The 15,477-nt window shown below is 36.3% G+C and overlaps 2 protein-coding genes and 1 long non-coding RNA gene across 5 annotated transcripts in view; 1 reads left to right on the plus strand and 2 right to left on the minus strand.

Moving 5' to 3' along the window:
- Positions 1 to 1,101: 1,101 nt before the first annotated feature.
- The window catches only part of LOC112158150, a 60,144-nt gene continuing 45,768 nt past the window's right edge, over positions 1,102 to 15,477 (minus strand). The window contains exons 1-2 of one of the 2 annotated variants that reach the window (XR_004947287.1): positions 2,815 to 3,087; positions 1,102 to 2,721 (exon numbers count right to left, since the gene is read on the minus strand). Coding sequence is in view for 1 of the 2 variants with exons in the window: in XM_036210602.1 (XP_036066495.1) it covers positions 2,549 to 2,721 (173 nt within the window). In the remaining variant the exon portion in view is untranslated. Of the gene's footprint in view, positions 2,722 to 2,814; positions 3,088 to 15,477 lie in introns of those variants that run through there. The other variant, XM_036210602.1, reaches the window with a different exon arrangement.
- LOC112158358 (cytochrome P450 2K4) lies at positions 7,591 to 14,432 on the plus strand. 2 transcript variants are annotated; one of them, XM_024291665.2, is made up of 9 exons: positions 7,591 to 7,885; positions 11,390 to 11,552; positions 11,664 to 11,813; positions 12,353 to 12,513; positions 12,602 to 12,781; positions 12,858 to 12,999; positions 13,091 to 13,275; positions 13,855 to 13,996; positions 14,077 to 14,432. In XM_024291665.2, exons 1-9 carry the CDS (start codon positions 7,682 to 7,684, stop codon positions 14,265 to 14,267), a joined length of 1,518 nt encoding a protein of 505 aa, XP_024147433.1. In that variant the 5' UTR covers positions 7,591 to 7,681; the 3' UTR covers positions 14,268 to 14,432. The 2 variants fall into 2 exon arrangements, with proteins under 2 accessions (XP_024147433.1, XP_024147434.1); XM_024291666.2 differs by lacking the exon at positions 7,591 to 7,885 and adding an exon at positions 11,231 to 11,248.
- Positions 9,934 to 10,830, minus strand: LOC118598173. The gene is made up of 2 exons (XR_004947290.1): positions 10,716 to 10,830; positions 9,934 to 10,203 (listed from the first exon to the last, which is right to left on the minus strand). It is a non-coding gene; the product is annotated as an uncharacterized LOC118598173 (long non-coding RNA).

Raw genomic sequence — 15,477 nt, forward strand, 5'->3', positions numbered from 1 at the left:
TGTCTCATGTCAAAGCAGCAATTGACATGACTGTAATTGCATAAGCAAGTCAGTCATCTTTTATTCCTGTAAAAAGGAGCTGCCTAGTTTTATTCTCTTTTTTTGAACAATACTTTTTTTTTTTTAAACCTGGCTGTTGAGAAAATAAAAATAGATTTATTCAAAATTATCATTTAAATGTGTTAATCAATATTATCAAACCAAAAATAGAAATGCTATGGTATTTGATGTATGTGAGTAAACCTACATGTAAACTCGAAGGGTTACAGCATTACCTCAGTCTGTAGATGCAAATGTGCCTCTGTTACTGGTGTTCTGCAAGTAAAACTCTAAAAGTTGAGTTTTTGACTCATAAGTCTTATTGGAATCCATTCTCTGTGTCTTGAAACTGGGTAACAACATTTATTTACTGTTTATTTTCAGAAAGATTTCTCACATTGTCTATGGTTAAACAGGTAAAATATTTTGTTTATTTCATGGGAATTGATAGACTCAGTTGAAATGTGTTACTCTTCCAAATTCTCCTTTAGATAAACATCTGTTGTAGATTTGCAGGATAAACACTTTTTTAAAACATTAAATCCAGTTTTTAGATTAGACGCTAAAGTAAAGATTTGTTGAAATTTGTCTTCCCTATAACAATTTTGTCATAGAAATCCTGAATGTAGTTTTCCAGGCAGATGATGTGTTCTTTTGTTCTCATATTTTTGTTTTTTGGTGACTTTTTTTTTTTTTTTACCTTTGTGCTATCTTATGAGGTCCAGAGGATCCCAGCCTTACATTGACGTGTTATCCATCCCATGATAAAGAACTTTATGCCTGCTACTGACACCAGTAAAAAAAAATAAACAAAAAAAAAAAGTTCAGCGCACTGTCTGTCTTGTTTGGTCCAGATGACCCCATTCCTACCGTCAACATACCTTGGATAGCACAAGGGTTTCAAAAAATCTGGTGTTAATGGAACCCGATAAACATTTGTTCAACAAATTGATTCACTCCACTTGTCTTGCTGGATGTTATGATGCTACAGAATCACCACCCCAAGAACTTTAGGTAATTTCTTGTGCTGCCACCTGCTGCCTTGGAAAGGAATTTCCCATATTTTTTTTATTTTTATTTCTGTAACCAAACACCAGCCACTGAAAAATGTATATCCAGATATCTATATTGCTCCAGCTCTGTTTTCTCTAAAACAATCTCCAATAAAACGACAAATTCAAAATTTCCCAGGTTTGTGCCGACTGAGCAGGTTGCTATAGAAACCTTGCAAGGAGAGTGAGTTCTGAGCAAATGAGCTGAAATCATTAGATGTTTAAGGTCAAGTGTTCCAGTAGGAGTTGACTATATTTTTTTCTTTTTAGGACCAACAACAGGATGGTCAAAATCCAATATTTGAATTAAAAGTAAAAAATAATTGCATTAAAAATAAAAAAAAGAAACTCCAACATACTGTAGCTGTAGTGTAAATGCTGTATGCTCTTCTTGAAAAGAAACATATATAAGACATATTGAACAGCAGTATCTAAAATATGTGTCATAGGTTAAATGACAAATGATGGAACAGGTTCCAGCAGCTCTACAAACCAGAAAATGATACAGCAGGATTAGAAAATGGATGGATGGATAGTAGAAACTTAAATATTTAATGTAACATGACAGAAACCCATAAAGAAACAAAAAGCTGAAAAGAAGAAGACCTGACCACGAAGAACTGAAAACCAGAGACACAGAGGATCAGTATTTGAAATAAAGACAGTTACGAATCATGAACAACCTGAAACCGGTGTGACCGCTGAAAACCAGATCAAAGTATGAAATCCTCACAAATGATAAAGGTTTTCCAGAGACCTTGATTAACAAGAGGATGTTGAAAAACTTTAACGTGTCATTGTGTTTGCTAAGATCTTAGTCTATTTCTAACCTTTCAAACAGATACATTATTAGTGCTGCAAAGTTCTAATGAAGTATTTACCCAAACACTAAACATTTGTTTATTGCATTCTGCCATTAAAGCTTTAATAATGTAAATGTTGGAAACAGTATTTTGAATGATAGCAAAGATTTATTGTGTTCTGTAAATAAGATAAATGCTATAAACAAGCGGATCACAAACACATTCTGCTTTGTTGGGTAATATGTGGAATAGTTTGATTTTTAAAAAAATACTTTACTGTTTTTAATTAATTAATTTTTGATTTAGAAAAAAGTTCCAACAAATACAGTTTCTTCACTGAATTTGATGTCAAAAGAGATTTAAAAAAACGAATCAAGAAATAATAAGAACAAAAAAATAAAAAATAGATAAAGTAACATATGTGTATTAATTCAATGAAAAGGTTAAAAGAAAGAAAGAAAAATAGTCATTTTGTTTTAATTAGAGGAGTTTCCCGCATCTCTTCTTCACATGACATCTTCATCATCATCATAGAAGGTTCCTCCTAGAAAAACGAGAAAAAGATCAAGCAATTTTTTCACAATTTCAAAAGTAAAAATCAAATCTTTCTGACTAACGTAAGTTCTTTACAGGAACTGGGAGAGACATGAAATATCAGATAATGGTGAAGAGTAAAAGAGTGAGTGTACTTGTTCTAGTTCTCTGCTCTTCATTCTCTTTGGTTCTCCTCCTGTACATGTAGATCAGAGCAGCAACCAAACCCAGAAACATCAACACCACCTTCACCACTGATCCAACCATGAGGATGAAGTTATGACCAGGAAGATCTGCAGATAAAAGATTTACCATAAGCTAAAATATATGTGTATGACAATGACTTTTAAAACTTTGTGGATAAAAATGATAAAAAACAGTTTTACCTGAAATATCTAGAACATAGACAGCATCAATCTTCACTTTGTTGTCCTCAATAAACTGGCAGGTGAATCTTTTGTTGTTTCCACTCTGATGTTTCACAGTCAGAACAGAAACACAGTTTGTTTGTCCTCTAAACTCAAACCAAACACCTTCACCAGTCAGATGAGATCCTCTCTCATCCCTCCAGATGATGCTGTTCTCTTTACAGGGAATTCTTTTATTGTATCTATTCAGTGAACACAGTAATGTGATATCTCCATATCCTCTTGGTTGAACTTCTTTAGAAGCTGAAGGAAAACAAAATAAACAAAAACAGAAAAGTTTCTCAATCTTGTGTCTTGACAGTGATACATTTACCTGATGTTCCAAATAAAGAGCAGATTTTACCGTTTTAGATTTTAGAAAATATTCAGATAAACTATTTTCATTTGTTTTAACAACATAAATACTCTTCATGAAGTCACAGAATTATTTAAAATATACTCACTGCTCAAAGTATTAAGATAGACATTGGTGTCAGAGTCGTGCTTCTCCCGACAGACATATAGACCAGCATCTTCCTCAGTGATGTTTCTGATCAGCAGAGAGCAGTTACTGCTCACACTCAGCCTGGAAGCTCCATATGGACTCTGGAGAACTGTTTTATTGTGTACTTTGAGTTTAAATGCTGCATTTGGATCTTTCTGGTACATCCAGGTAACATCAGAGCATGAGGAAGAGGAGGATTTAGCTCTACAAGGTAAAATGACGTCCTCTCCAACTCTGTGATAGAGACGTTCAGTTTGTCCACTGATGTCTGCAGGAGAGAAAAGAACAAACTCAGTCACTAATAAAATCACTAAATATATAAATTAAAAAATCTGCCAAGTTTTTACTCATGTTATTAAGGGGTATACATAATTAATTTTATTGAAAACTATTTCTTCCTAACTGACATCAAACTATTTTTCTAGATTTGATTTCCTCTTTAGTGATGATCTAACTAAAATTAAGTCTCGGCTCTAACCACTTAGTCATTTGAGTTTTTGACAATTTAAAGCCACAAGTTTACGTAAATAAAGATGAAGCACAAAAAGTTGGTGACTCTGCTTCTATTTTTGTTACATTAAACGGTTTAGTTAGAAAATATATGTCCTAAAGGAAGTCGCTTTTTTTTGTTTTATCTTTCTATAGAAACAGATCTTTAACTCAGATCAAGAACGTTTTTTTTTTCATCCTAAAATGGACATGAGTCAAAAAGTGCTTCTTACATTAGCACAAATTGCAGGTCTTTGTGATGTTTAAACTATCAAATATGGCTGACAGAGTAAAAAAACTAACAAAAAAGCAAATTAAAACATCATTTTAAGTTTAATCCATAAAGACTCAGACAATTTTTCATTGAAAATAAAATTAAGAGGACAAAATCGTAAACCAAGTTGATCACAGAAAACAGAAAACAGAAATGTTTCTGTTACAATGATGCCACAATGGGGTCGCAACATATAAACAAATCAACAACAACAACTCTCTACATCTCCCTTTAGTTAAATCAAAATAATCACCATTATGTCTAAACCAACTATTCAATCAAAAGACTCAAAGTCATGTCAATTTATTGTTTGTTAAATAAACATTAATATTAGAGTTTTGTTTTGATGCAGATTTTTTTTAATCTGTTTTTTCTGTGACTGAAATTACATTTATGTTAAACAAACTACAAAACTTTTTACTCTTCAAGGGAAAAAAAAAAATAACATGTACCTTTATTTCATTTTTTTTCTCTTCTTCTCTATGTTTTTTTATTTTATTTTATATTTGCCGTCAAAACACATTTACTTGTTAAATCCCTATTTGAATATATAGCAAAAACCCTAAAACAGACTTACCTGTAAGACTGTAGACGGCAGTCTTCTTGTTCCTAACAAACTGGCAGGTGAATCTTTTCTTTTCACTCTGGTGTTTCACAGTCACAACAGAAACACAATTTTTCTGCCTGACAGTCTCAAACTCAGCATTTTTACCAGACAGTTCAGTTCTGGCCTCATCCACCCAGACGATGCGGCCTCGACGACAAGCATCAGGTTCATCGTAACTCTTCAAAGAGCAAGTTAGGTTGACTCGTCCATTGACATCTGATGGAAATGAAGAGACTAAAACATAAAGAACATCTTAAGGTCATAAATTCCTGTGTTTTGAATTTAAAATTAACATTTAATTAACTTTTAAATGTAAAATGTTGTCAGTATTTACTAAGATCAATAAAACTGATGTAAAGTTTGTCATTTTTAATAAAATAGGAATTCTTAAACAGTTTGCTCGCCTCTTTAATCAGCAATAATGAGAGATCTTTACTGTTTATTGATTCAATTCAACCTATTTAATACATTAACATGCAAATGAATATCCTCCCATGAGTCGACTCTCACATCTCTCATAATAAACATGCTTTGTTAGCGTTTTGACAGTTTTCTAACAGAAATAATTAAATAAGTTATCATGTTAGTGTCTCTTCAGGGTTTGAGCTTTTTTTTTTTTTTTTTTTTTTTTTGGATCAGATCAGAAAATTGACATTCATGTAGTCACAGAATTATTCAAGTTAAAATACTCACCGCTCAAAATATTAAGATACCTCACAGTGTCCAAGTTGCTCAAATCCCCGCACCGACAGACATATTGGCCAACATCTTTATCAGTGATGTTTCTGATGGTCAGAGAGTAGTTACTGTTCACACTTAGTCTGGAAGCTCCAGCTGAACTCTGGACATCATTTTCATTAGTTAATATTTTGGAACGACTGAATACACGTCTGCCGTACAGCCATTTCATATCAGAGCATTGGTTTGAGCTCCTATCAACATCACAAGGTAACAGGACGTCCTCTCCAACTTCTTTGAAGAGATATTCAAATTTTTCACTGATTCCTGCAGGAAAAACAAGACGAAACAGAAATTTATAATCAGAATAATTTATTTAAATTTCATGTTTAAAGATACAGAGAAGAAATACACAGTCTGAACAACAATGTTTACTTTCCTCTAATATCTACCTCTTTCAGATACTTAGATGAAGCATTTACTTTCAATTCATAATTTAATTTGGATTAATTAAAATATTTGAACTCTTTTCAGGTTATTGTTTTTGCCTTAGAAAAGTGATTTTAGCTTAAGAAAGTCATTTAATTAAAACTTTATGACTTTTCTTCACCATCTGCACAGCTTCAACTGGCAGCAATCAAATAAGCATAACTGAGATAAGAGTAACTTTTAAGGCTGAATTTTGTATTAGCTTTATTTAAAAGTCTGTTTACAAAACTAATCAAGCCAAATTTCCTTTTCTTTAAAATTATTTATATATATATATATATATATATATATATATATTATTTTTGAAAAAAATAAAATATATTATTAAATTACCTTTATGTTACTAATAACTTACTTTCATAAAACACATTTGTATGCTTAAAAATCTTGTAATATACACAGTAGACACGCTATTTGTGAAAATCAAAAGTATTACAATTATTTTAAGACGTATTATTCAACTATTTGAATGACTATTTCAAATATTTTACCTCCAGACTGAAGCATGAAAATAATGATTAATTCCAGTCGTAGAGTCATTCTTACTTCGTTGGTCTCTTGCTAAAAATGTTCATGTCCTCTTTGAAGATGACTACATAGAAAATAAAGTCTTGGCTCCACCCACTTAATAACTTTAGTGTGAATACATTTGTGAGTGATGTAAATGAGACTGAACAGAAGACAAAAAATATTAAATTAAGTTAAGGAAGGTAAAAATGAAACAAAAGAATACATTTAATGTTGTTTTTAAAGTTAAAGATCAATAAAATCTCAATAGTTGATCAGTTTAGTGTCATAAAAAGAAGTCTATTTTTACTGTGAGAAGTGTCATAAAGAGGATATGATGTGTTTGTGTCTTTCCTGTACTCAGTATATGCTTCTTCAGCTGCTCTGTTATGAACTTTATCCACATTTCTTTTGTTTATAAACTGTAGGGTTTCTTTTTCTTCTATTTTTTGTAACAGACTGACTATTATTACATAACTTTCAATGCATGTTCAATAGACGTGTTCAATAAACGCTTTCAATGGATGCCCATTTTGTATGTAGAGCCTGAAAATGGTCCTAAAAATGTGCGCAGTGAAGCATAAATAGGGGAGTTTTTAATATTTAAGCCTAAAATGCGCATTCACATACTTAATTAGCAGTGATTGCTTGAACGATGTAGCCAATCGTCTCTTCGACCCTCTATGGGCCCAGACACTTGTATAAGTAAACTTCCCACCTAAGTCTGCTTGTACAGTGCTTTTAGACTAGATTGTACTTTTATTAAAAATACATAGTTTGGATAGATTCATTTTTAAATGTACAGTCAAATTAATCTACAAAAGTGAACGACTGCATGATTTTATCATACAGCTAAAAGATTTCTGACTTTACTGTCAAATCAACTTTGACACAGCTGGAAGCAACAAATAGTGAAGCAATTATGCAAGAATTTCTGGATGAACTCAAAGCTGTACTTTTTATATTACTGATTGACCGTCTTTGACCAATGTGTCAACCAGTTGAAGCAACAGACCAGCTTGTACTTTAAGAAAATAATCATAATCTTAATCATAACAACCTGTGCTTATCTCAGAAAAAAGTAAAAATTCAGATTTGTGTTTCTGACTAAGTTTTATGGTCAGATTGGGAAAAAAAAGCTGTTATCTGCTGTATGTGTAATGATTTACTGCTCTTACTGACGACCTTTCCCATACTCCACATTATCCTGGTGCTGCTTTATATGTCAGCAGCAGCCTCATCAGATCATAACATCTAGATCATCTAGAAGACGCCGTTTGATTTAAAACACAAAAACATGCAGATTTTAGATCTTTTACTCCAATCTTACACTTCGATTTCCCTGGTGGGATTTCTGGCCGTCTTGGTCATTTACTTCATTTCTAACTTCATCTTCAGTTCAGGGCAGCATGCAGAGGAGCCACCAGGACCCAGACCACTTCCTATTATTGGGAATTTGTTGCAGATTGACCTGAAAAGACCCTATAAAACATTCGAGGAGGTAAGATTTGGATTGTTCCAGAAAGAGTTAGATTTTGAGAAATGTTTGGATGAACATTTGTTTGCATTTATACCACATAGAGAGCTTTTTTAATTTACTGACAAATTGTTAGCATAGATCTATGCACCTTTTAGGATACATTTTTGCTCTAAGATTCTGTTATTTAATTGATGCTACTTACGTTTTTTTGTCTGTAAACCTTATTTTATACAGTTGTGCTCAAAAGTTTACATACCCTGGAATACATTTTGATTTCTTGGTAATTTGCTAGAGAAAATGAATGATAACACGAAAACCTTTTTTTCCTGCTCATAGTTAGAGGGTTAGTAATTTACTGTCAAAAATGTCTTTTGGCCATTTTAAAATAACAGAAGGCCACTAAATGATCCTGTTCAAAGCTTACTTATCCCAGTTTTTAAAACCTTTATTGCCTTCTTTTTCATTGTTAAGAGCTTGAAGTGTCTCGTGGTAGTTGTGGTTCTTTATTTTCTATATTGGTGAAGTAGTCCAGTCTTCTGTTGTAACCAATGACATATGGACTTCGTCCAGTGTTTTGGATCGTTACAATGTAGATATGCCCTATTAAGTTTTAACAGAAAAAAAAAGTGTGACATTTGGGGAAATTTATCATATAGGTAGTAATAGGTAGTTAGCATTTAGCTGTTGGAACTCTGCAACGCCTGCTCTGAGAGGGACAGGATGATGATATTGTAATGTTTTGTGGGGGTTCCCCGACAGGGAATGATCCTGTCAGTCAGAAGCCAGGAATCACAAGAGACGTTACTTAAAATATAATGTGCTTTATTAAAAACGCTAAAACAGCAACTCCTAAAACAGTGGGGGAGGGAAGCATGCAGAATAAATAGAGTCCCGTAAAAACCACAGTGACAAGTTCAACTTCACAGCAATAATAAAACACCCTCTAGCTGAGGCACTACAAACTGCATGCAAACACCCAGACCTAAAAGGGGAACTAAAATCCCTGCGGGCCAACCCTCCCCATAAAATGATCAGATGCACTAAAACAACAGGAGTCTTTAAAATAGGCGTGTGGGAGGAAGTGTTACTTAGCTCGCCAGCTGGCGGGACCCCTCCCCCGGGGGTCTGAGCTTCAGCGCCGTCCGGCTTCCCGGGGTATGACTGCTCCGGGCGGCGGAGATGATCAGCAGCGTCTGGGCTGCAATGTCACGTGGTGGCAGACGGATGAGGTCGGAGCACCGGCAACCAGCTCACTCCTAGTCCCGGCCCTGCTCTTTCTAAAGAAGGCGTCCAGCCTCCCCTCCTCGCGCTGGAACAGCTCCTCCTCGCTACCTGTCTTCACCGCCGGCAGCCCTAAACAGCAGCGAGCGGCACCCTCCCCGCAAGGTTGAGTGGCTGGCAGCTCTGGCAGAATGCTCTCGCGAAGATCCTCACTGCTCCCCTTTTAATCAGTTCATCATCAGGTGAAAATGATCATCACCTGTGCTGGCTGTTGCGTCATCCACACAGTGACGCTGCAGGTTCTTGTCACAATATGTTCAGAGTATACCCCAGCTTTACCTAACTCACGCCTCGGTTGGCTCCTGCAGACCGGTGACCCCAAAATGTATTCATCCTTTAACATCAGAGACGTCGGCGGTGACACTGAAATAACACGCTCTTTGACACACTAACTCTTCAACCATTTTTGCAATTAAAGGGAATTAGCCAATTCTCACGTATAGATTACTGGCTATGCATATCAGTGTTGTGATTATGTGCAACGCATTACTAATGTAGAGTGTTGCATAATAGCGCAAAGCCGTTTTCCAAAAGCTGTGACAGAACAAGCTGATTTACTTTGACCGCAAAAACAGTTAAAAAGTAATTCAGAGTGTGAACACTGGAACTGTGGTTTAGGTATAAAGGGGTTTTGCAGCTTTTAAGGATGGATGGATGTTCTATTTCCTACTCTTTGACAATCTTGTGTTTGTGTAACTCGTTTAAAACGAGGCTAGACGCACTGACATGAGCAGAAAAGGTTCGTTTCAAGGAGCCAAAGGTGCGTGAATGAAACACAAAGACTGATAAAGATTTCAATCGATTGTATTGAAGGAAAAAAATAAAAAAATAAGTCAAATACAAAATAGGGACAAAGGCTGAGGAGGAAGATTGTGGGGTATGAAGGTGGTTTGAAGTGTCCAAGTTCATGAATCTTGAGAATTTCACTGCAATGAGTGTGGTGATAATCCGTTGGGCTCTATTGCAGATTGATGAGATGTTTATAGTCCAGCTTGATTCAGGTTGAGTAGCTCGCCATCGATTTGGGACATCAGAAGAATACACACAACAAAAAAAACCTGATCAAGGATGAGTTAGAAAATGTCAAAATGAGAATCACGACGAAGACAGTTTAACCACAGTGAAGGCAATAATTAAACAACTAAATCAAGGATTAGTTAACTTACAAAGTTACGTTTGTAGGAAGAAAAAGTGTAACTATTCAGTCCAAACTTCTTAAAATATGATTATATTTGATTCAAGGGTTTCATTTCAAAACATAGTGCACTTTCATTCCATTTAAATGTTTTTTTTCCCCCCAGGAACACTTAAAAAACAGTTATTCAAGGAATCTAATTTCAAATAGAGTGTTTTTTTCCCCTTTTTTTCATCAAATGTATGAAACTTGTCTGAAACAAAATGGAAAATTGAACAAATTAGAAGGAAAAATCTCAGCCATGAATTTAAACAAAATCAAAGGAAGTGAAATGTTTGGATAAACCATGTGAGGTTAGCATTTAGCCTGGAGTGATTGTGTTTTTGATTGTGTTGTCAAGAAAAACAGTAACCTAATCGCGATCGCAACACTCACCGATGAGGTGATCATGTCAGGGATTGTGGTGGAGGACCCAAATGCAGGAGACCAGACTTGGTGGCAGAAACAAACATTTACTAAATCAACTTAAACTTGAACTTGAACAAACCAGTGCCATGACAGAACGTAAATGAGCAGATGACCTGACAATGAGAAACTGAAAACCAGACACTTAAATACACTGATGTTGATTAACTAAATGAAGACAGCTGTGGATGGTTAACCTGAATGTGGTGAGACTGACAGGGGAAACAGAACATGACAAAACCGAAGCACTGAGTCATGCCAGATCAATGGGTATCTAAGGAGATGGTTTGCCAGTTATCAAGTTGTGGTCAAATGCTAGCTGCTGCAGCTGCAGCTGAAAGCAGGCAGCAGCTGCAGCTGAAAGCTGAAAGCTGAAAGCAGGCAGCTGAAAGCTGAAAGCAGGCAGCAGGAAGCAGGAAGTTCATCCATCAACTTGGAGCTTAAATAGTGTTTGGGACCCTCCACAATAAAAGCATGGCCAGGTGTTTCAGCTTGCCTTGATGGTACTGGGTTACATTTGCCTCTATACTATTTTTCCGGTTTTTGCTTTCAGGTCATTTAGCCTCATTGGTCATTTTTCTTGTGTGTGTGTGTGGGGGGGGGGGTGTGTGTGTGTGTGTGCCCCATATAACTCGTGTTTCTAGTTCTCCAGGACATATGGACCTGTGTTCACCGTGTTCTTGGGAGGCCAAAAAGTTGTTGTCCTGGCAGGCTACAAGACGGTAAAAAATGCACTTATCAACCGTGATGAAGAGTTTGGAGAAAGATCCATACCTCATATATTCCATGAATTAAGCAAAGGACATGGTAAGGATGAGAAAAAAGCCAAAACTTCCCCTGCAATTTTCGTTCTTTCTTTCTTTTTTTAATTTCTATTTTTTCGCAGTCCCTCCATGCTCTATTTCTGTTTCATCTTAGGGGTTTTGTGGACAAACGGGGACACCTGGAGAGAAATGCGACGTTTTGCCTTAACCAACATGCGAGACTTTGGCATGGGCAAGAAAGCGTGTGAAGACAAAATTACTGAGGAGTGTCAGTATCTTCTAGAAGTTTTAAAAAAATTCAAAGGTACCAATCCTTTGTAACTGAACCCATTGACTGTGTTTGAGTGAGTGTGATATCACCCAAAGAAAATGACTTGGTTCCATCTCCAACAAAATTAAGTCAATTCAGTGGCCATTTTGTCACGATACGGATGGCGCCATGTTGAAGCCAGATGATGTCAGTAATCAGTCATCAGTCTGTCAAACATTTTAAATGTTGGATACAGGGACCAGCACACACCTCATGGTTTTACTAATGCAACTGATCAGCCAGTTTATAAATGGAATAACCTGCAATAAAGAAGAAATATCAAGAAAAAAATGGAATTAGCTAGAATGTGTAGTAGCAGAGCAAGAATGGTTGCTCTGACAAATATATGATCTAAGTATTAACTCTTTATTTATCAATGGAGGTTAATTTTGGGGTTTCTTGGAGCTAGTGGGTACTTCCTGTTTGGAATTTGAGTGGGAAAGGTCACTCAGTCAAGTTCTCGTATATAGTCAATGAATGCAGGAGATTTAATCAATGTGTTAACTACATTTCCCATCATTTTTCGCCCACAGGAAACGCTTTTGACACAACTAAACCAGTGAACTATGCAGTGTCTAACATCATATGCTCAATGGTGTACGGCAGCAGGTTTGAATATGACGATCCAAAATTCACAACAATGGTGGATCAAACAAACAGAACCATTCAACTCATTGGATCTTCCACCCTCCAGGTATTATGGTTTTTAGAACAAACTTCTGTTAAATTAACACAGAAATGATCTCAACTGAACTGTCAGTGATATCTGTGACATTTCAAAGGCTTACAACATGGTGCCGTGGCTCTTCAAGTGGGTTGGAAGCCGAAGGGTAGTCCATGAGTATTCAGATGCCATCAAGAAACAGAACAGAAGCATTTTCCGTCATTTGAAAGAGACCCTGAACCCTCAGATGAGCCGAGGATTTGTGGATGCATTTTTCGTCAAAAGGCAAACCCTAGAGGTCAGAGTTTTAGCATTTAACGTTTTACAACACTCCACTGCTGCAGGAATAAAGACAGCTGTATGTTTGTGTACAGGACTCTGGGATCACTAACAGCTCCTTCAACGATGAAAACCTTTTGATTACAGTCCTCAATCTGTTTGCTGCTGGTACTGAAACAACATCAGCAACACTGAGGTTTTGTCTTCTGCTTATGGCTAAGTACCCAAAAATACAAGGTGAGCTGACGAAGTTTGCCATGACTCAAATACAATGTTTTTCAACTACAAATCACCATTATAGGGGTGTGTAATGAAAGTTATTTTGCAGACCAGGTCCGGGATGAGCTGAGAAGGGTCATTGGCGATCGTCCGATTCAAGTTACAGACAGGAAGAATCTGCCTTTTATCGACGCTGTTATTCACGAGACCCAGAGAGTGGCCAGCATCCTCCCCACTGCTCTTCCTCATAAAACCTCCAAGGACATCCATTTTCAAGGCTACTTTATTAAGAAGGTCGGACCTAAAGAACAGAACAATGTGATAAAGCAAACTGATGTCATGAAAAAACATTGTGGTAGTTCTGAGTTGACTTTGAAATCTGGAGAGTCCAGTAAACTTCATTTCAGGGTAGGGGATGCCAATCAAGTGGTTTGTTCTTGCTCTCAGCATGAAAGCTTTGGTTCAAATTCCAACTGGGACCCTTATGGGAGTTGTGGGATGTTCCATCTGTCTGTACGTTTGACAGTCTGTCTGTATGTTGGTCAGAGCTGCCATCAGTGTATGAATATGTGTGTAAATGGGTGAATGGGACTGTGACTGTGAAGTCACCCTTCTATGAAGGTAGTAAAGCACTATACAAGTATACACCATCAACCTTTTACCATGTGAGTGTGTGTGTAAATACTGTAAGTGACCTAGAAACAGACTGGTGACCTGTTCAGGGTGTATCCCATTGTCTTACAACAGTAGCTGGGTTTGTTCCAGGAGTCCTATGACCCCAAAAGGGATGAAAGGATGGACCAAATGAAGCAAATTGCAACAATATGTTACATCAAAATGGTTTGGTCATTTTCTGTATTGTGTTTACTTTAGGGAACAACTGTGTTTCCACTTCTAACTTCTGTCCTCCATGATCCCAATGAGTGGGAGAAGCCAGATACCTTTTATCCGAAGCACTTCCTGGACAAAGATGGGAAGTTTGTAAAGCGGGATGCCTTTATTCCATTTTCTGCAGGTTTGGTTGAACTCATTTGTCACCATTGAGCTCCATTATTAAGGGAAAAAAACATGTATTGTTTTCTTTCATTCTTCCAGGTCGTAGGATTTGTCTTGGAGAAAGTCTGGCCAGGATGGAGGTCTTCATGTTCTTCACCACCCTCCTGCAGCATTTCCGTTTCACTCCGCCACCTGGAGTTTCAGAAGAGGAACTGTGTCTGACTCCATGTGGAGGCATAACTCTCAGCCCTTTGCCTCATAAACTCTGTGCTGTTTCATGCTCAGAATAGGAAGCATCACAATTACAAATCCATTTTTAATGGTCTCAGTTTAAGAAATTAGAAAATTACTTTGTTGAGCGGCTTTAGATTTAAAGTGCTTCCTAGCCATACTGTAGATCACCTTTTGCTGTCTGTTGTTATTTTTGCAACAAATAAAGATTACAATTTAGTGGATTTCATCTATTGGCGTTATTTTTTGAACGTAACTGTTATGGTCAACAAGAGACCATTGCATTTTTTTTTAAAAACTGCATTCCCAACAAATTGGACTGTTGCATCACAGCAATAGTCCAAAGGTTTTTTTTTTTTTTTTATGAATTTGGCAATATGCAGAACCTTTGGCTTGTCTCATGCTTTCAAAGAGTAATTTTGGTCAATTCACTGCCTGTTCTCCCCTATTCTAAGTTTCCTTCTTCTAGGATATGGCTTTTTTGTGTCCAAAAGCCCTGAACAATGTTTTGAAACCCTTTTTTGTAACCCCGTTTTTTAACAGACTAATACACTTTTTAGATCACGGGACAATTGCTGATTTTAAAAATTTTGTCCATGTTCTCAGACTAAAGTAGTGTATACTTGTTTTGATGTAGACATTGTCAAATCTCAATCTGAAAAAAAACTGCCTTCTATTTCTCTAATAGTCTGACTGATGGATGTTAGTTTATTTAGTCATGTAGTTGATTTTACTCACCGCCAATCGGTACACACACAGCACATCTATGTATTTATTCTATATGTTTTATGATACTTAAATATAAAATTGGGGTTGATGGTCAGATCAATTTCAGTTTAACATACACAGCAGTGAGAATAGTGACATTTTAAGAATCCTGAGAGAAAAATTTTAGTGTCTTTTTATGTCAGCCATCACAAGAGGCACTTCCATAAATAGATTTGCAAATAGACTGTATAAATAAACAGGCAGACGGCTGGTTCCATGTGAAGTGGGTTTATTTGCACAGACAGGATGACAAACACAGCTAAAAGTCCACAGAGCTAAAGTAGGGTCATTCAAGCAGAGGTCAGGCACTGGTGTAACAATATTAGAGAGCAGGATAGAGTAGTAGTAGTATTATCTTTGATAATAAAATCTCAAATATTAGACAGAAGCTAAATGTGGTTATTCCTACTATAGACCCAAAGCAGGCAGAAGTCGTAGAAATAAAGGCATCCATAGAAACGTCTGTAACATTAGACTGCTTTACTGCTGTGGACCAAGCAG

This window comes from Oryzias melastigma, linkage group LG24, assembly GCF_002922805.2.
Source record: "Oryzias melastigma strain HK-1 linkage group LG24, ASM292280v2, whole genome shotgun sequence".
NCBI lineage: Eukaryota > Metazoa > Chordata > Actinopteri > Beloniformes > Adrianichthyidae > Oryzias > Oryzias melastigma.